Source organism: Meriones unguiculatus, chromosome 12 (genome assembly GCF_030254825.1).
Source record: "Meriones unguiculatus strain TT.TT164.6M chromosome 12, Bangor_MerUng_6.1, whole genome shotgun sequence".
In the NCBI taxonomy this organism is placed as follows: domain Eukaryota; kingdom Metazoa; phylum Chordata; class Mammalia; order Rodentia; family Muridae; genus Meriones; species Meriones unguiculatus.
The window spans coordinates 85,270,454-85,290,596 of NC_083360.1; the positions used below are offsets into that span (position 1 = coordinate 85,270,454).

The 20,143-nt window shown below is 52.8% G+C and overlaps 1 protein-coding gene across 1 annotated transcript; it reads left to right on the plus strand.

The window, feature by feature from the left end:
* Window positions 1–11: 11 nt before the first annotated feature.
* Window positions 12–17,926, plus strand: LOC110547622 (NADH-cytochrome b5 reductase-like). The gene is made up of 7 exons (XM_021635290.2): window positions 12–106; window positions 1,809–2,073; window positions 4,316–4,464; window positions 7,299–7,386; window positions 10,773–10,877; window positions 14,179–14,382; window positions 17,310–17,926. The coding sequence occupies exons 2-7, from the start codon at window positions 1,876–1,878 to the stop codon at window positions 17,511–17,513; spliced, it is 948 nt and encodes a 315-aa protein (XP_021490965.1). The 5' UTR covers window positions 12–106; window positions 1,809–1,875; the 3' UTR covers window positions 17,514–17,926.
* Window positions 17,927–20,143: the final 2,217 nt, after the last annotated feature.

A 20,143-nucleotide genomic window follows, 5' to 3' on the forward strand; every position in this document is an offset into this window, starting at 1 on the left:
TCCTTGTTTTGACCCCGCCCCCGGGCAGTTCCCGTCCTTATTGGTGGAACCCGCGAAGCGCTCTCTGCGCGGTGTTTCGCGCTATCTCAAGGGAGGACGCTTGCAGGTGGGTAGCTGAGGGGTGGCGGGACCGGAGGGAGTGCTGGGACCTCAAACCTCTCCTCACGAGTCCTTGACCACTGTGGACTCTTAGAGCTTGAGGAGTCCCAGTCTCCGTCGCTGTAAAGTGAGGAGTTGAGATGCCTTCCGACGCCTAGTGGGTTTGCAAAGGGTCCTCCTCTCCACCCTTCTTACGGCTGCCCGAGCTTCCCCGGCTGTGGCTTCCCAGAGTGGCCTGCGTCCCCGTTCGCCTTCTGGGCACCAGACTGCTCGCACCGCGGCTCGGCCCAGCGAGTTACCTTTGCCCTGCTCCTGAGATGCCCTCTTCGCTTCCCGGAGGCACGGCAAGTGCCGGAACCCGCTCCTTTGCTCAGCCCCTGCTTCTGGCAGGCTCGCTGTGTGTCGGGGTGTGTGTGTTGTGCTGAGCACCGGGCGGCCGCGCAGACCTTAGGGTGGGAGGTCATCGAGTGTACGTGAACAGCGGTAACACGCACACAGGCTTCGTCCGTTTCCCTAGGTCTTTTTCTCTCGTTCAGCCACTGTCAAAGTTGCTTTGCATTTTCCTTTTGTTTAATGAGCTCAGGCAACTGCTGTGTCCCGGGTTCCTAGAGCAGTGGCCTGACGCACAGTGTATGTTTAACAAGTAAACACATACTAAAACAAATAAGGTGCTTGGTAATCACAAGGGGAACACTTGGGAAGGGCCTCTGAGGGGAGGTGACCTTTTCAGCCAAGGCCGGAAGAATAAGGATAGGCATCCAGGCCCAGGCTGCAACAGGGATCTTGCCTCTTAGCTGGGAAGGAGCCATGTCTTTAACATGTGGGCTGGAGAGATGGCTCAGTGGTTAGGAGCTTTGTCTGCTCTTCCAGAGGTCCTGAGTCCAGTTCCCAGCAACCACATGGTGGCTCACAACCATCTACACTGGGATCTGATGCTCCCTTCTGGCAGCAGGGGTACATGCAGATAGAGAACTCGTATACATTAAATAAATAAGTCTTTTAAATTGTGATTGACGGGGCCAACTTCTCTACCAATTTCCAAAATAGCTGAGCCAGTAGGACTGTGTGAACTCCATGAAGGAGGCAAACAGGCCAGTATGGCTAACACCACACAGTAGTTTATACAAAGCCTGTTCACTTGTCTCGTTTTTAGTACACCCCTCCCCAGACCCAGAGAGTAATTGGCATGAAGAGAGGCCTCAGTTACTATGTATCTAAGACATAGCATGCTGTAAAGATGGATTGATTGGACAGATGCAGCACCGTGCCAGGTTTCACAGTGACGGGGACTGTGTCCTGTTCGCTGCTGTTGGGTTCTAGTGCCCAATCCTGTGCCTAGCTCCCCAGACCACAGAGTAAACACTCAACAGTTAGTAGGCGCTTCCTGTATGCCAGGTGTTTGGCAGGAGAATACAGAAAGAGTAAGACACCAACCTTGTTCTCACTGGTGCCCCAGCCTCAGAAACATACTGACGTCATAGAGCTGCATGCACAGCAGGAAAGGTTTTCGGAAGCCAGATTCCCTTCTCCGCTGAGATTTCACACACACACACACACACACACAAAACCCCAGTGATTGTAAGTCGGAAGTATGGCCCATCTGACAGCAGATCCCTGGTTGAGCCATCCTTGTCCCTACAGCTTGCCTTGGGGACAATGTGAGGGACAGAGAAGGACAGAGTATGACCCCCATGTTTTCCTTCTCCCAGGCTGACAGCGACGGAGAGCCTGGCCTGTTCCAGTTGCCCCTCCCGTATTGTCCAGGCCCCACTGACGATGGATGAGAGGGAGGACGGGGATGCCGAAGCTTGGCTGCGGTTGAAGCCTGTGGAACCCTTGCCCTCCCAGTGCTGCGGCAGTGGCTGCTCGCCCTGTGTGTTTGACATCTATTACCGAGACCTGGAGAGATGGGAAGCAGCCCAAGCCAGAAACGACAAGAGCCTCCTGACTGGGACGCAGCCAGCTGAGACCCAGGTGAGGGAGTCCAGAGCAGTGATATCTATCTGGCCCTGCCCTGCCCAGGGCACCTGCTGTGGGAAGCCTTCCTTGACTACACAGTGGAGTGAAAGTAGTCAATTATGATGGAAGCAGATAGATCCAGGAACAAGGTCCAGACCTGAAACCAGCCAGTTAGCCGTGAGTGTTTAGTCTTACCTCTTGAAGCCTTTATTTCCCCATCTGTGAAATGGATCAAGTTATCTGTTTGGTTTGGTTTGTGTAGTCCAGCCTGTCCTGGAACTCACTCTGTAAACCAGGCTGGCCCTGAACTCACAGAGATCTGCCTGTCCCTCTGCCTCCCCAGTGCTAGGATTAAAGGCACTTTAATAATAACTGGCTGGGCCAAGTTATTGGTAATGCTTTGCACAGAACCTAGCAATTATCTCACTGGACAGATATCCATTGAATACCTGTTATGCACCAGGCCCATTAAGGATGGGTGTGTGAGCAAATAGTCCTTGACCCCAAGAGAACAAACTAACATCATATTACACAGACAGGTAAATGAGGTGCTATTGTTACTCGATTTTCTCTGCAGCTTACTGACTTTCTCTTCCCTTCCCAACTCCTCAAGAGCTTCAGACATTTCCCAGTAGTCATATGCTCAGTGTATAGTGGCTGTAATCACCTGTGATAACAGAGAAATAAGTGACACTACAAAATTTGCTAAGTCTTACAAAACAGCATTCTTTTCCCCTTTAGGTTTTTTGAGAGAGGGTTTTCTCCAGGTAGCCTTAGCTGTCCTGGAACTTTCTCTGAAGACCAAGCTGGCCTTGAATTCAGAAATCCACCTGCCTCTGCCTCTGCCTCTGCCTCTGCCTCTGCCTCTGCCTCTGCCTCTGCCTCTGCCTCTGCCTCTGCCTCTGCCTCTGTCTCTGCCTCCTGAGTGCTGGGTGCTGCCGCCATCACCACCACCTGGCCAATTTCATTCTAATAATTTTATCTTTTAAATTGTGATGAAGTAATAATTATTAATTCCTGTAGAGATTTCTATTTTATGAAATACATATACAAAGCTAGGTGTAGTGGCGCACTCTTTCAGTCCCTGTGCTTGGAAGCTAGAAGCAGGGGAATCGAGGATTCAAAGCCAACCTTGGCCAACTAGTGAGTCAGGTCTGTCTGAGCTACATTAGACTCTGTATCAAAGAGAGAGGGAAGGAGAGAGAGAACAAGAGAGCTTAGTAGTAGTCATGGTGTTCAGAGAAGGCTTCCTACAGGAAACACAGGGAGGGTTAGGATAGTAAGGGCAATGGCCTGAGACTCAGAGGACATGAGTTAAGGACATGGTTGGCTTTGAACAAGCAAGCTCTTAGGTATGGACTAGAGACTGCTCAGGCTATGCTCACCTGCTGGGGCCTTCTCTGTCTACCCTCACCGCTTCTGTGCTGTCTGTCACAGATGTCAGGCGGGCACCATACTGGGCTATCTAGGACTCTGTAGTTCTTGCTTCTCCAAAGGAGGTTTGTACCCGAATCAGGCCTGCATATTACGGGTGCAGGTTAACTTACAGGGCTGAACCTTTCCCCCTTCTCCTGCTCCTGGGAGTCAGACAACCTGACTGCCAGCGTGTACTGTGGGCTGCTCATCAACCACGTGATGTGGGACCTCCCTTTTTCTCTGAAGCCTCTAGAGGGAACCTCCACTTAGCCTCATGGGCCGGAATTGTATTTTGAACCCCTGTCATATTATCTGTGTTAATAACTTTGGATAATCCACCCCAGTGTTCCTCTCAAAATCCAAAACCTGAGACCTTCAGGCCTCGGTTTCCCCATATGTGATACAAGGATCTTGAATTGGATGACCCCTAAGTCTCCATCAATTTTTTCAGCTCTGTGGACCTGGTACTGAAGGATGAGAAGCTGTTAGCACACAGGAGTGAGTGTTCTATATAGAGGATACAACTTGGACAAGGAGGGCAGTGACCGGTGACCTGGGAGGAGGAATGGAAGTCTAGCACCTGTTCTGTGGCAGAGAATATGAAGCTGTGGGTTATCCACTGCTCCCTTGAGTGGAGGCTAATGAGCCCTTCTTGGTCCTGCGCTTGTGGGGAGCTACGGAAGGCATAAAAGAAGAGTAACCTCCGTGTACTATGTTGCAGATGGAGGGGAAGCAGGGCCCAGCCCTCTGTCACATCAGGGGATGGCTCTCATCGGGGAAAGTAGCCAGGATGTGTGCCTTTGGGTCTGACCTCTAGGGGTCAAATCTTTTCCTCTTGCAGGGCTGTTCTACCGAGCTGAGTCCGGAGACCTTCCTGGCCTTCCACATCAGCACCATGGAGAAGCTCACCGCTGACACCTATCTCATCCGGTTTACACTGCCTGGGAGCCGTCAGCTGGGCCTGCATCCCGGGCAGCACCTCATCCTACGGTACACTCAGGTAGTGGGAGGACCAGTGTCCGCCGCCCCGCTTTGCCCTTGACCAGTTGAGTAGCCTAGGACAGCTTACTTGACCTTTCTTAAGCCTTTTCTTTTTTTTTCACCTTCCTCAGGATGGACACAGGGTATGGCTCCAGGTCCTTGGCATGGAGCTCAGTAATGTGTTCTCGTGATAGGTAGTAACACCAGCACTTTACTAGCACTAACTGACCAAGTTCTGCCTCCTCACATCCACGAACTCACTAAACCTTCACAAAATCCTGCCTGGTAGGTGCCATTATCATTCCCCAGAGGACGCTGAGGTCAGAGAGGTTCAGGAACTTGCTGAAGGTCACACAGGAAGTGTTGGATCAGGATCGAAAGCAAGCAGTCTTTCTTTGGAGCCAATGTCATTAGCATCCGATGATAGAAAGGACACTAAGAGTAAAGAAGTTGAACAGAGAAGAGGTAGAGCAGGGGCATTAGGAGTTTAAGGCCAGCGGCAGCTACATCTCAAGCTATCCTGGGCTATATGTTACCTGTAGTAATAATAATAATAATAAAAGGCAAAGAAAGCAGATGGAAAAGTTTCCCAGTCTCACACAGCCACCAGATTCCAGCCTGGACAGCCTGGCTGCTGAACCACACTAATATCTCCTCCTCTGAGCCTCCTCCTGACCTGCTGTGAGACCCCAGCCCGAGCCACCCGCACCTCGCCAGGAAAGGGCATCTTTCAGACATACAGCTGTGGGTACCTGAGGCTCAGCAGAGAGATCAGTACTGAAAACGTGGATCTGGAAGATGTCACCACACACCCAGGCATGTTCGGAGTACATTCACATGTGGGAAGAAAAAAGGACCTCGATCTGAGCCTCAAGAATGCTGCAGCCTATGGCGCTGGCAAGAAGGAACCAGCAAACAGACAAAACCCAACAGAGCAAAACCAAAACCGAAAAGCCCCACCAGGCATGGCCAAAAGACAAGGAGGGAAGGAACTAGAAAGAGAGCTTGCTGCCGGTCAGACTGGCCACTTACCTCACGCCAGCCCCTGGTATTTGTGTCCAGCTCCTCTGGCCTGTGGCCTGGCTGGCAACCCTTGAAGTTCACTATCCCAGCTGGCAGGGGAAGCCACAACGCAGGTCATAACCATGAATCGGAGTGGCCAGGACATCCTCTTTTTAGACTGACACCCCGCCGTCCTCTCTACCACTCAGTGACATCTCTTACATATATGACCATGTCACTCAGTAAGACGCATTTTGGTGCTCCCCGTTCTAATCCATGGCTGCCCAGCCTTTCCTCCCAGATCGCCCCTTCTCTGTTCCCTACCCTGCATGTACCCAGCAGCCTGGAAACCCAACTGTGAGTTCCTAACTTGCCTGCCTCGCGTCCAGCCCGGGCTGTTTCCTCCTCCTGGAGTCACCCCCTTCCTGGCCTCACCTGTCAGTGGCCTGATCCAGCAGGGCCTCTGAGTTCACAGAGACAGTGCTCACTCCCTCTGAGACATGCCAGGCTGCACCTGGCACAGTGGGCGGTGCCTCACTCTCCGCCTCTGAGCCGTGTTCTGTTCTGCTCTTGGTGTCGGCAATGTTTCCTGAGCATTGCCTACATTCTGTCTAGTGCCCCTGCATTTGACGCATTTGGACAGGGCCTTTCAGTCTTTGGAGACACCAGGCCAGAGTGTCCTGCACACAGTAAAGCCAGAGAAAGGAGTGCTTGGGTGTGCCTGGAAGGTTATCAGGATTCTTGTTGTTATTGTTTGGATGTAGGTTTGGGAGTTTGTTTGTTTGTTTGTTTGTTTTTACAGGGTCATTATGTACTTCCAGCCAGCTTCAAACTTATGCTTTTTCCGCCTCAGCCTCCCACGTGCTGGGATTACAGGGTACGCCGCCACACTCTGCTACCTGAGATACTTTGAGGAGCAGAACCAAACTTGGATGTGGAGCTGTGGTCAAATGGCGCTGTACAAGTGGCTCTCTTTATCTTAGCATTGCATTCTGCATTTGTTTTGCGTTGTTTTTTTTTTTTTTAAGATTTATGTATCTGTATTTTATGTGTATGTGTGTATGCTTGAGTGTGTGTATGCGTCTCATGTGTGCAGTGTTCATGGAGGTCAGAAGAAAGAATCAGAGCCCCCGAACCTAGAATCACAGGCAGTTATGAGCCAGCCGATCCAGGAAGAGACCCAAACGGAGATCCCCTCTGAGAGCAGTGAGTGCTCTTAACCTCGGAGCCATTTCTCCAGCCCTGGGTTGTTATTGTAAATGAACTTACGCATATGACATGCCTGCTACACAATAGGCATTTGTTCCTCATAGCTCTCATCGCATTCGTGATTGCTCTCCTTACCCCACTGTTGGTAACATTGTGAAGACAGTCGATACACTGGCAGGGCTTTGGCCTTGTTGAGGCCTCTGTGGGTTCTCCCCCAAGCAGGGTCTGGTGATGTTTCATAAACCTTAGCAGCTGTTTTTATCTGTGCTGTTCTGAGGCAGAGAACGAAAGCATGGTAACGTCCCTCAAACTGCTCACGTCATCAGAGTGCTTCCGACACTCTGTTCTGTCTGGTCCCAGTGGAGTCACATAACCAGGACCTAAAGGGCTACCTGGCTGTGTCACAGGAGACGCTGCTGAGAGACTGCGCGGCCCGCACAGGTCTCCCAAGCAGCGTGGGTAGGAGTGAGCTCAGGGTTCTTCCTTCTGCGGTCCCTCACCTGCCCCTTGCTGAGGACCGCAGGGAATGACTGGAACCCACCTTCACGTCCGTCAGCCTGGCGGGGGAGCTGCCTGCCAGGAGCTTGTTAAATGGCTGACTACCTGACCATCTGTGTGCTTCTCTTTCCCAGAGGTACAGTCGATGGCTTAGAAATTCAGAGGGCCTACACCCCCATCAGCCCTGTCACTGCAGAAGGATACTTTGACGTTTTAATCAAGGTGAGTCGATTCTCGTGGAGGATTCTGTAAGGTGCTATGGACCTGTACCTCCCCCTCTAGCTTGATTGGGGTGGAGGGTTCCCATGTATTAGTTAGCATGAGAGCTGACTGACTTGTAGGAGCGATAGGTTATGAGGAAGGGTCCCTTCCCTCTCTTCTCCTAAGGAGGCTGCTGCTGGGCATTTGACAGAAGGCATGTTGCTGGGAGATTTTAGGAAAGCTATGCCGTGTCACCTTTTATATAGTGGCGGAAAGAGAAGACTGAGCTGGGGTGGAGTGGGCAGCGCCCGTATGTGTGCTGGCATGGGGCCCAGCCTGACCCGGAGGGACCCAGCCCAGGACAAGTGGTCAGATCAGTACAGCACAGCCTGGTGCTATCATGACAGAGGAGGCCCAGCCCAACTCAGGCCGGCTGCCGTACAAGGCCAGCTTCCTGGTAGATGCTGTGTGTTCGAGAGCTGAAAAACGAGAGAAATATGGGAAGAAAGCTGAGAGCTGGGAGCAGCACAGCAGGAGAACAGGGAAAGTCCTCCATCCCAGCACAGAAGGGGGCAGGGGATCAGTAGAGGGAACTGGGCATGAAGACCCTTCAGACAGAACTGGCCTGACATCCTCTCTCTCTGGGAGATGGGCCTTGAAGGAAGAGTGTGAACTGATGGCAGCAGGGAATGCATAGCATTCGACGCTGGGAGTACCAGTAGCCAGACATAGGAAAGGGCGACAGGGAACAGGTCTTCTAGGAACTATATTCAGCCCAAGTGGTAGAAGAAGAACACGCCTGTGGGACAAGATGGTCGGTGGAAGAGTCGTCAGGGATGAGTGAAATGGGTTGGATACAAAACGCACTGGAGACCCAAGATCTGAGCACTAAATTACAGTCATGGAGCACCAGAGTGAGGAGACTAGAGGGACTGCTTTCCATGGACCCACCGAACCTCTGACATTTGACTTCCAGCAAGAACGGCCTCATGTGTGCCAACCTGCCATAACTCTACCAGACACGTCCGGCCTTTTACAGTTCCATCATTGTCGTTGCTGTCATCTCCAACATTCGTGCCCCAGAACAGTTGAGTTAACAAACAAACAAAACCCCAAAACAGAAATGCTAATAATGCTTTAAAATAAGTTTTTGCTTTTGTGTCAGGCCACTTTCATAGCTATCCTTAGCTGTGTGTGGCTACAGGCCACAGGAGGTCTATCATGCCTGTAAGTGAGAGCATTTCCCTCATGGGATCCTAAGGAGCATCAGTATTGAAGAACAGCTTTGACACCCAAGCCTCCTTACGGGGCTGTGTCATTAGCCTAGTTCACTGGTCAACAGGCAGAGGCCCGGGAGGACGCAAGGTGGGAGGTGAGGAAGAAGCGCTGTGGGTGAGCAAGCCCCTGACTCTGAGGCCCCGGGCCGTCTTGGGCTCCTGCTCTCCTGCCTGCCTGCAGAGCCCGAATGTTTATTCCTTCCCACATAAGCCCAGACGAGCTCCCTTCTGCACACTACTGTTTGTCTGCGAGATTCCACAAATCCTCTCCAAATGGCCTGCTTCCCTGCGCTGCTTGTCTAGGGCGCTTCTGCTGAGAGGATAAGCCTGGAGACAGTCCTCCAGAGCAGCTGGATCCCTCCCAGCCGCACGGCTGATTTGCTCCTTCAGAGAGGTATCTCATTATCCCTAAGCCACTGGCTGGGAAGAGCTGGAAAGGTCTTTGCAAATTGGGAAGGCAGTGGGAATTTGTGGGTTGACTCTCCCATAAGGAGACTGAGGGCTCCTTTTCTAGGCACCTGCTCGGCACTGTTCCTCATTCCAGCTCATGACCTCAGGAAGACCATATTATCCCCACTTTACCAAGGAAGAAACTGAAGCTTGAAAGCCTCCTGGGTCGTAGGACAAAAGCTGCGTTGGGGTTTTTTTGAGCATTTGCTCCAAACCAGGCTCTCTGTGGCAGAAGAATCTTTCCTTTGGTGGTGTCTATGTCACAGGGCTGCTAGGGCCATAGCTGGGGTCTTGTTTGTTTGTTTTATGTGTGTGGACAGTGGTGGACTGTCATGTGGGCGCTAGGAATCGAACCCAGGTCCTCTGGTAGAGCAGCCAGTGCTCTCAATTGCTGAGCCATCTCTCAGACACCCATAGCTGGGGTTTTTACTTTCCCCAAATTGGGCCCAAAAACTAAAACGTGGTCCCACACAGCTTTCAGTGAAAACCCTCCCAGGCGACCAGGGCCTTCCTGTGCCTCGTGCAGATAGTGTCAGGCAGCTCTGGGTGCCCGAAGACAGGTCTGACCACCACAGGATAGTCTGTCCTTCAAGCTCGGGAGCATCCCGAGCACCCTTCCACTTTTGTCTCATGGTTTTCCCTGACTACCCCTCCATGGCCATCTGTTCTTCCCAAGAGAACATCTCAACTCTTGTGTCCTTGACCACACTCCTGCAGATGCTGGGAGTCTCCTCTGCATGCCTCCCCAACCCTTGGGAATCCAGTTTCATCCAAGCTTAAGTGTCTCCACCTCCAGGAAGCCAGCCTTACTTACTCCTTGGGCTCTGGGTTTCTCCTGGAGTGTGAGACTGGTCTCTACCTTGTTTGTGTCTGGGGTGTGTATATGCATCCCTCCTATACTTTGAGGCCTATCAGAGGAGACCTAACTGGATAAATCAATCAACTAGAATATTTGTTGCTGAATGTTCCTAGTTCAGGCTCTGGATGTGTTCGTGTGTAAGGGCCAGCCGCATGCCCTGTAACATGGTGCTCAGAACAGGGCAGATAGGCAGTGCAGACAGCTCATCCTCTTAGTCTTCCCAGCAGGAGGCGGTATAGAGGGAGCCGGAGACTGCACACTGAATCCAGCTTACAAAGGTACTAGGCCAGGATGTAATAAGTTCATAACCCCTGCCAGGATGGCGGGGTTATGAGCTTATTACTGCCGTTTCAGAAATGGGAGGGTTTTCAGTAAAAATGTGGATCTCCTACATCTCTTGGAAGGCTCCTGAGATCTGGCAGCCTCTGCCCCACAAACTCCAGACCAGCACCTGCGAAGTAGCTTCCCTCTTAGAAGGACATCGCCTGGTAGGGAGTCTGCTGTCTTTCTGACCCTGGGTGACAGCTGCCTTTAGTCACTACCCAGTTCTTTGTTGGGCTGCACTCCCTGCGCACCATCCCCTCAGGCGTTTGGAAGTGAGACCTCTCTGAGGTCGGTAGGCCCACTGGAGGCACATCTCAGCCTTCCCACCCATTCTGTGTGGTTAGATGCCAATGTGGACGGCAGCTCCAACATGAGGAAGGCAAGGTGGGAGTCGCTCCCGAGGCACCGAGCACTCGGGAGGAGTTTGAGGTGTCAGCCAGGCAGTCTGCAGAGCGGCACATGCCTGTCCACTGACTGTGACCTGTGTTTGCTTCAAGTGCTATCGGGCTGGGCTGATGTCCCGGTACGTGGAGTCCTGGAGACCGGGAGACACAGCTTTCTGGCGAGGGCCTTTCGGAAGCTTCTTATATGAACCAAACAAGGTCAGTGCCAGCACCTTCAGTCCTGAGGAGCTTCCCCAGGCTGTTCTCTGGGCCAGAGTTCCCTGTTTCAGGATATGGATGCTCACTGCACTTTTCTTGCAACACTTAAACCCAATCACCAGAGTGAAGTTGGGCTTAGACAAGGGGGGAAGATAGAGGAGCCCTAATAAACAAAACTGTGCACTTTCCTCCAAAACCGTTGTTGGCTGCGGTGCCTCAGAAAATCAGGCTTGGGTACTTAGGGTTCAGGATCCCGATGCCCTCTGACTCTCAGGTACTGTTCCAGTTGGGCCCTCTGCTCAGGAGGCTGAGCACAGCCCACACTCACTGCTGGAAGCTGAGTCCTTCTGCATTGGAAGGCTCTTGCCTCATCCGCTTGGCATGCTTGGATCTTTGTCCAGCTTTCCCAGAGAAAACTGGTCATTTCTCATCAGCTGCTTCATGCCTGGGAAGAAGCCCAGTCATACGTATCAAGAGTCTTGAGAATCCTTTGACCCAGCAACTCCATTTCTGGAAGTCTGTTAGACAGGGGTAAAAAATGCTTCTTCGTTTGCATGTGCTAATTTTTATTTATCATAACAAAATACTAGAAGCAGCTGAGTATCTAAACAAGGGAGCAGTTAAGGTACTTGATAGAACATTCTCCTAGATTTTGAAGTTATGTGGTTATAAATATATTTATTTTATGTGCATTGGTGTTTTGCCTGCACGTATGTCTTTGTGAGGGTGTCAGGTCTTGGAGTTACAGACAGTTGTGAGCTGCCATGTGGGTGCTGGGGATTGAACCCAGGTCCTCTGGAAGAGCAGCCAGTGCTCTTTAATAGCCGAGCCAGCTTTCCAGCTCCTGAAGTTATATTTTTAATGATGCTCTGTGCTTATGCTATAAGAGCAAGTAACAAGTAGTTGGTACGGAATGTATGCCCAGTAGAGAAACTAACTTAAAGTGCACAGAAAAAAATGTATATGGAAAATGTCTGAAATATTAGCAGGTTGGAGTGGGGGAATTATGGGCAATTTTCATTTTCTTCATTATCCTTTCCAAATTATCTGGAATGAACACCTATTACCTTTATAATTAGGAAAACAAAGCAAAACCAAAACAAGTGGAAAAGAATGAATCATGCTTGCCTTGCCATTCCTTTTGTTTAATTTAAAAATAGCTTTTTATTGTATTTTCCCTGATTATAAATGCAAAACATGTGCGCTAACAACAACAACAAAAAAAAAAAGCATCAGAGTCAGACAAAAAGAAGGAACCCAAATGCACCTGTGGGCCATCTCCCCAGGATGCCAGCCCCACTCCCTCGCTTCCCAACCCTCTCCCACACATGGGCATATGTACAAACACATGCATGCACACACATGTATCTGAGCGTCATACCAGCCCTGTCAGGGCTAGGATGTAGCTTAGTGTAGAATGCTTTCCCAGCTCTTGCGAGGCCCAGGGCTCCATCCCAGTAAATGTATACCCCATACATACGGCCAAACCCATCTGTAGCAATCCTCCGCGCAGGCTGTGGCTCTAACACTTGCCATGTAGGGGCTCACTCAGCCCTCATGGCAGCTTGCAGGTGATTTAACCCCCCCTCCCATTTTACACACACAGGTGTGTATGCTATCACTCTCCAGCATCGTTCTGGAACTACCCGTGCTCAGCTCTGCATTCTGTGGCCCCCTCATTCTGGCTCTTGCCCCCTAAAATAGGGTGTGGGTGTTGTTTCTTTTCCTGGCTTGGAGAAGGTGGGTCTGTGACCAGTTTTCCCACAAGGGAGGCTCCCAGTGCCTGTGTTCTGCATCCCTGGGCATCAGAGCCTTTTGTCTCTTCTCTAGAGCCAGCGGCAAGGGGCACGGGTGTTGTTTCCCACATTCAGATTGCTCACCAAAGCTTTGCCAAGGCCTGCACTGCTCCTTGAGAAAGCTCAGGTTCCCACCCTCTTGCCGGTCCTGCTCTGTAGCTGTCTCATTGCACACAGATGTTAAATCAACCACACAGATGTCTGCCACAGGCAGACGCTAGCATCTGTCCAGGAGGAGACTGGTAGTATTTCCCAGTGTTGTATGAGGGAGGCACAAGGCACTAGGGGGACAGGAAAAGAGGAGTCCCCACTCCAGCCCTGCTCAGGGAAGGCTTCTGAGAACACAGGCTGATCAAGAATGAGAGAAAAGGAGGGGTGACTCAGGCCGAAGACCTGAGGGCTGGAGGCATCAAGGTTTCACAACAAGGTGACCTGACCCAGGATCTCAGGTTTAATAAGGGGAGAACTGAAACAGATTAAACCTCAACTCCATACTGGGCCTTCATATTACCTCATCTGGTCCTCATGGCAATTCTGAGATGGGAGTTATTTTAGGAAAGTGCTCTCATTATTGTTTTTCTCCAGTGAAGAAATTGAGGTTCAGATCAGGAAAATAGCTTGCTCAGATCACATGGTTGGTGTTTAGACACAGAAGCCTAATCCCTGGAATGAAAAGGCGAATATTTTTCTGTGTGGGTCAGGAATTAACTTTTAAGAAACTGGCTTTGAGAGCCAGGTGGTGGTGGCACATGCCTGTAATCCCAGCACTTGGGAGACAGAGGCAGGCGGACCTCTGAGTTTGAGGCCAGCCTGGTCTACAGAATGAATTCTAGGACATCCAGGGCAATACAGAGAAACCCTGTCTCAAAACAAAACAAAACAGAAAATGAGAGAGGGGGTGGGGCAGGCAGGGAGGAAACCTTGAAAAGGCCTGCCCTTCTTTAAGAAACCTAGAAATAGGAAATGGGCTGGCTGAGGAGGGTTGGTGGTACTGGGCCTCTTGGGCAGGAACATACCTTATATTGCCAGGCTAAGCGTATGTTTACATCAGTTCATTAGTGCAGAGAAGAGAAGCTCGGGGTTCTAGACCGGGGTCCTAAGACCTTCATAGAATCAGAGGAGGCTGTCCAGAGCAGGCTGGGATGGAGTTGGGAGGGGTGAGGCTGTGGTAGGAGAGGAAGTGGCTTTGGGAGGTTGTGAGTTCCTTGCCAGCTGTAAGCAGCGTCCTTGTGGAGACGTGTTAAATGGCAGCCAAGCCCTTTTCAGGTTGAGCTACAGTGTTTTGCTCTCCGGGAGCCTTGGAGCCCCATAAACCCATGTTCTGCAGGCCTTACCTGCTCTTGACAAGCCAGGTGGCTTCCTGCAGCAGGGGTAGAGCATGGCAGAGATGGGTGGGGCACTTGAGAAAGGCATTGCTGCCCAGCTTAGGCAAGAGCAAGAGAAGACCCATGATGGGGTGGTGGGTGAGAGCCCCCATCCACTGTGCCGTCCTTCCTGCTCTCCAGTATGGTGAACTCCTCATGCTGGCTGCCGGCACGGGCCTGGCGCCTATGGTGCCCATTCTGCACAGCATCACAGACAACGCAGACGATGAGACCTTTGTCACCTTGGTCGGCTGCTTCAAGACCTTCGAGGGCATCTACCTGAAGAGCTTCCTCCAGGAACAAGCCAGGTTCTGGAATGTGCGAACCTTCTTCGTCCTCAGTCAGGTGAGCCCAGGATGGGGGCTTGCCCCTGAAAGGCTGCCTTCCCTTTGTGCTGCCCTGAGGGCTGGCGGTAGCCACTGTGCCCTGCACCTGGGAATAGTCCCAGGTGTTCTGCGTGGCACTTAGGCATTCCCAGGTCCTTCATACAGGGGAGGAAGCAGGCTTACAGAGGTGCTGGACTAAGGGATGCACTTAAGATGCGGGATGACCTGGCCCCATGCTTCATGAGCTCCAGTTTGTAGCTGCCGTCCCCAGCCATGTCCCATCTATCCCCTGGGATCACATGTGTGGGCTCCCATACTCGCAGTGGTGCTGAGTGTGAGGCCAGGCCCGGCGCAGGGGTTCCATCAAGACGGCTCGCTCCGCCTGTTCTCCACATAGGTTCAGGGCAGCTCCTGTAGACTCAGTGAGCTGTAAGTCCTCCAGCGGGAAGCCACCTCACATCCTGCTTTCTGTGTCCCCGTCCTCCAGTTCATGCCCCTGTGCCTCAAGCCAGGCCTTCCCTTGCTATTGTCTGTCTGCTTTCTAGAGGATCTAATTTTATTTCTTTCCTCTACTCACTGGGTTGGGGTTCCCTGCTATACCCACCCCCTTTCCTTAATCCTGTACTAACCCTTCCTCAGTTTCCTTTTTGAGACAATTCCGGACAATCTCTGACAGCTTCTATGATCCTCAACCTCATGACTGGGGCCCAGGAAATGGATTGCTATCCCCTCCAGAGCTCTGCAGAGCCAGGGTCTACAGGCCTGTCCACAGGTGGAAAGCGCTTTGACAGGCACCTGGGAGGGTCTGTTTGGTGATCATTAACAGCAGCAGGAAGTGCCCAAGGCAGGGCATGAAACAGGAGGCTGTGTGCAGCTGAGGGGAGGCAGGAAGGCCACAGGCCATCAGCACAGAAGCCTGGTAGACTCGCCTCACCTGGCTGCTTGGCTAGCCTGCTTTCCCTCCGTCCTCAGCCAGACGAGAGATGCCAGGGACACAAGGGAAGGTGAGATCCTTCCTGCCCTTGAGGCACTCACCTGCCTACAGGGACGGCTAGTCACAGCTGTCTGTCTTAGTTGCCTTCTGTTGCTGATAGAGGCCATGACCAGAAGCAGCTTGGGAAAGACAGTGTTTATCTCAGCCTTCAGCTGTAGTCCATCTGGAATGGAAGTCAGGGCAGAATCAACCTGAAAAGAGGAAACAAGGCAGAGACTGTGGGGGAATGCTCCTTCCTGGCTTGTTCAGTTTACCTTTGTATCTAGCCCAGGGCCCCCTGCTCAGGGATGGCACCACCCACAGCGAGAGGGGCCCTTCCGCACCGATCGCCCATTAAGAAAACAAGCTGGCATGATGGCACACACCGTTAACTCCAGCACTTGAGAGGCTGAGGCAGTCACATCTGTATCATTTGCCATCAGCCTGGTCTACATAGCAAGTTCTAGGCCAGCCAAAGCTATATATAGTGAGCCCCTGTCTCGAAAAGAGAGAGGAGAGAGAGATTGAGAATAGAGAATGAGCTCCACCGGCTCGCCGGTGGGCCAGTATGATAAAGGCATTTACTAAACTGAGGGTCCTTCCCAGGCCACTCCAGCTTGTATCAAGGTGACAAAAACCGACAGGGGCTCGTCTCTGAACATGCCTCTCTATGCCCTTCCTAACACTTCAGTCCTCACGGCAGTCTTACGCGGTTTGTACTGCCACCTGTTTCTTCTACAGACGCGGAAGCTGAGGTAACAGCAACAGAGAGCAGGGTACTGGCCCACTTGGTCTTGCACAGAGGCCATTCTCATTGTGTCCATCAGTCCAGCACACACACGTGCTGGTCAGCAGGGAGGGCAAGTGGCATCAGGAATGCTGCATTTGAGCCCGGACCTGAAAGTTAGGTCAAAGGTCACCTTTGGCCCTGCCAGGCTCTGATGATGCTAGATGCCGAAGCTTGCGCAGGCAAATGGGCTGGCTGGCTTGATAGCAGGAGTCAGGTGTAGCTGTGGTAGTTCCGCTCCCCCACGTGCATTCGATGCCTCTCTCTCTCTCTCTCTCTCTCTCTCTCTCTCTCTCTCTCTCTGCCTGAGCCTGGCAGCCAGTCTCCCCACTCCTTCCACTTCCTGCCAGCTTGTTCCACACTGCCTTGCTCCTAGCCCTTTGCTGGCTCCCACTGTCCTCAGGAGTTCCCAAGCTCAGGGGCCTGTTGACCCTGCTGGCTCCATCTCCTGGCCTGGCCTCCCTAATTCTGTATCCTGGTGGTCACTGGCGACCCTGCAGGTAGAACAGTGCTGCGCCTTTCTGGCAGCTTGCCTTTGTTCCTGCTGTCCCCTGCCAGGTCCCCTTCCTTTCGCTGTGCCTCCTCACTCTTCATGGACCTCCTGAAGGGAAGTCCATCCTACAGGCTCAGAGCCCTGGGTGCTACTGTTCTGGCTGTCATAGCCCCGCTGCTGCCTCCCTGCCTAACGCTGTTTAAGGGGTTCTACCACAACCAAGGGGTAACCAGACTCACTGTATCCTGGGGTGCGCAATTCAGGTAGGGCCAGTGGAGCCAAGGGTTGGAGAGAATTGGGAAGCGGGAAGGAGAGATGAGGCCGGTGAGGCCTGCAGGCTCTGCCCTCAGGGTTCCACCAGGTAGGAGATCCAGCTCACCAGAGAGTGCCTCTGGACAGCATCAGAGGACCTGGAAGTCATACAGACTCCCTGAGGCGACGCGACAAGGCCTGAAGGCACTAGGAGCCCCTGCCCCTCGGGCCTCCACAGGGCTGTGTTTACTCTGGCTGGCAGGACCATCTCTCCGTGGCCTGGACCTTCCTCTCAGCGGCTAGTAACTGAGCGTGGCGGTGGCAGTTGAGTTAGGAGCATCTTTTGGTGAAGGGTATCTCCCATCCCGCACAGTGGTGAAAAGGGAGCTGGCTGGACGGACACAGAGGAGCCCATGAGTCACCACTGCTCTCTCTTCCCAGGAGGACTCCCCAGAGCAACTTCCCTGGAGCTACCGTGACAAGACACGCTTTGGCCGCCTGGGCCAGGGGCTGGTTGATGAGCTGGTGGCCTGCTGCCGGAGGAAGCCATTTACGTTAGTCTGTGGCTCACCCACGTTCACTGAGGACATGGCGAGGTGTTTGGTGTCTGCTGGCCTGACTGAGGACTCCTACTTCCTCTTCTAGCCCTCGATGTGGACCTTATTCAGGGGCATAGGAGGGAGCCCAGCCCAGAGTCGGGAGACATGGAGTCCAGGCCTGACCCCCACTGCTGACTTGCCCAGAGACCTTGGACAAACATCAGCACCCCCGGGGAACTTCCTTTCCTGTCTGCCGCATCCTGCTGTGTGGAGGGAGGCCAGCAGCTGGCCTGGGAGCCAGGGGAACCAAGCGAATGGAGTCCTGCTGAGCTCAGGCCTGGTGGGAGTTGGATGGGACAAGGGGTGAGACAGCCCATCAGTGCTAAGAGAATGTCCTCCGGAAAAGCTCAGAGCTCTTCAGAGGTCCTTCTGTACCTCCCGTAGGTTGAGCCTGACTCGCTTAAGGCTTTGGGTCTATGACCTGGCCATGTTCTCAGAACAAAGCACTGCCCTGGACCATCTCTGCATCCACGAAAGTCTTTCTTGCCAAAATCAGCTTCATGCCCAGTCTGTCTTTCCTGGCTCAGGAGGCCAGCTCAGAGTCCTTTCCCCACAAAAGAAGAGGAGCAGAGGCAAAGGCCCCTCCCTCCGGCAGGCAGCCACATAGCCCGAGCCTTCAGCTCGGTGCCCTGGCGACGGTTGCTATGGAGATCTAAAGATAGAGCAGGAGTCAGGAGACCTGGGTCCCTCTCCCAGCTCTGCCCACCGAGTGGCTGCTGATCCAGGTCCACCCAGCCCCCACCCCCCACCTCCTCCATCCTGCATGGGGCATGCCCTCTCCAGGGAACTCGCTGGCCCTGGGCAGCAACGTTGCCTTAATGAATTCTGCTTTCCACAGCCTGGGCCCCAGTGTGCTGCACCAGCATAGGCTAGATTCAGGCAGCCCTCGACTTCTAAACGCTTGGCAGTGCAATGTTAGAAGCTGAGAGCCAGGGACCTTCAGGATTAGGCATTTATAACCGTGGAGCTGCACTCTTCCGTAGAGCTGCTGGAAATCCCCGTCCAGCAGACTCATTGGACAAACGGGGAAACCAAGGCCTAACCCTAACCCTAACCCGTGTGCGACTCGTCCAAGGTGAAGGGCAGAGACAGCCATACACATCTCCCATCTCACCACCTGCTCATGGCTGTAGACCCTGACGGGACACTGGGGAATCTGGCCTGGATGGGGATGGCAGCAGGAAAGGGGGGCTGGGGGAATCTCCAGGCAATCACAGGTCTGTTTTCACCTCATCCTCATAGTAGGACCTAGAGGAAGTTTTTTCAGAAAGGACTTTTCTATCCCGCCCTGAAAATTCACAACAATCAAAACGCTGTTCACTACGGGGCTGTGGGAAGCACCTCAGGGGCACGGGGCTTCAAGACACTTGATTTTGGTTCGCCTAGGTCCTCAACCTTCCCCCGGGTCATTTTTCTCCACATCTTGAGCCTAGCCCCGCATGACAGGACTGAGAGCCAGAGCTCTCATCAGGGTCCTTGGTCTCCTCCTGACTAGCCTGTGACTTGGGGCAAGAAGACACATGTGCTCTGTCAGGGCCTCTGAGAACTTCCTCAGTGTGCCTTGGTGGATCTTACTGGTTGTCCTCATGGATGCTCCTGGGGCCCAGGGAATAGCAGCAAATGTGCCAGGCACAGCCTTTCCACTGGAGCGCTCTAGCCGAGGCACAAGTTGGAACTCATATCTCTGAAAGGGTATTATAGAAATGGCGTCCATAGTGCCAAGAGAATGGTGAGCAGGGCTTGAGCCTAGCCTCCAGGAAGGACAGGGCACGCCCCTGCCCCTAGGATAGAAGCTTTGAAAGCTATGCTTTTGCTCTTTCCTGGGAGAGTCGGGGAGGTCCCACGTAAGGGGAGGAGCCTAGGGCAGTTCCAGTATGCCTCTCTGTGCCCTTTTAGATGTTTGATGCCTAGACATTAGATTAAGCCACTCAGAGGCAACTGACGCTCCTGTCCTAAGATGGATTGTCTCCCTCTTCACCTCACTCCGCATAGAATCTGGGCAGCCTGGCTACTAGTGGAATTTATTATCCTGCAACATTGGCGAGGGCACAGATGTGGCCAAGATGCCAAAAGGTGTCCTGTCAGCTGGGTACTTGAGAGCCCATGGATAGTGTTTGCTATGCCTGTCAAGGTATAGGTGAGCATAAAAGAGGACTGACTGGAATTCATGAAGTCATCCCCCTTGGTGGGTGGCTCTGTCAGCTGGCCAGTTCCTCCTGAGACTGCCCAGGGCTCTGCAGGCTGTGGAGATGGAGTGGCCCCCGGGTCCTGCCATTGTGTGATAGTGCAGAGGCAGAAGGCACGCTATGAGCTGACCATGACCTAAAGCCCTCAGGAGGCCGGCAAAGAGCTCACGACTTTGCGAGCGACAGATCAGCACCCCAAATTCTTCCGCCACTCCCCCTCTCTTCTGTCTGGGAGCCCGTGTGCCCCAGCCCAGCCACCATATTCCCATCATGCAGGGCGCTCACACCTGAAGGTACAGCACCTGAGATACGGCAGAATCGTGGAGTATATACAGGGGGCAGGACCCTTTATCTATAGGCAATCAGATAAGGATGAGACTCCTCCTTGGAACTGATTTCAGGGTGCTGTGACACATCCATACACCTGGAGGTACCCGTACAGACTTCTGCCTCTGCGTGGCATGAGACAGCCAAGACTAACGTCTGCCCA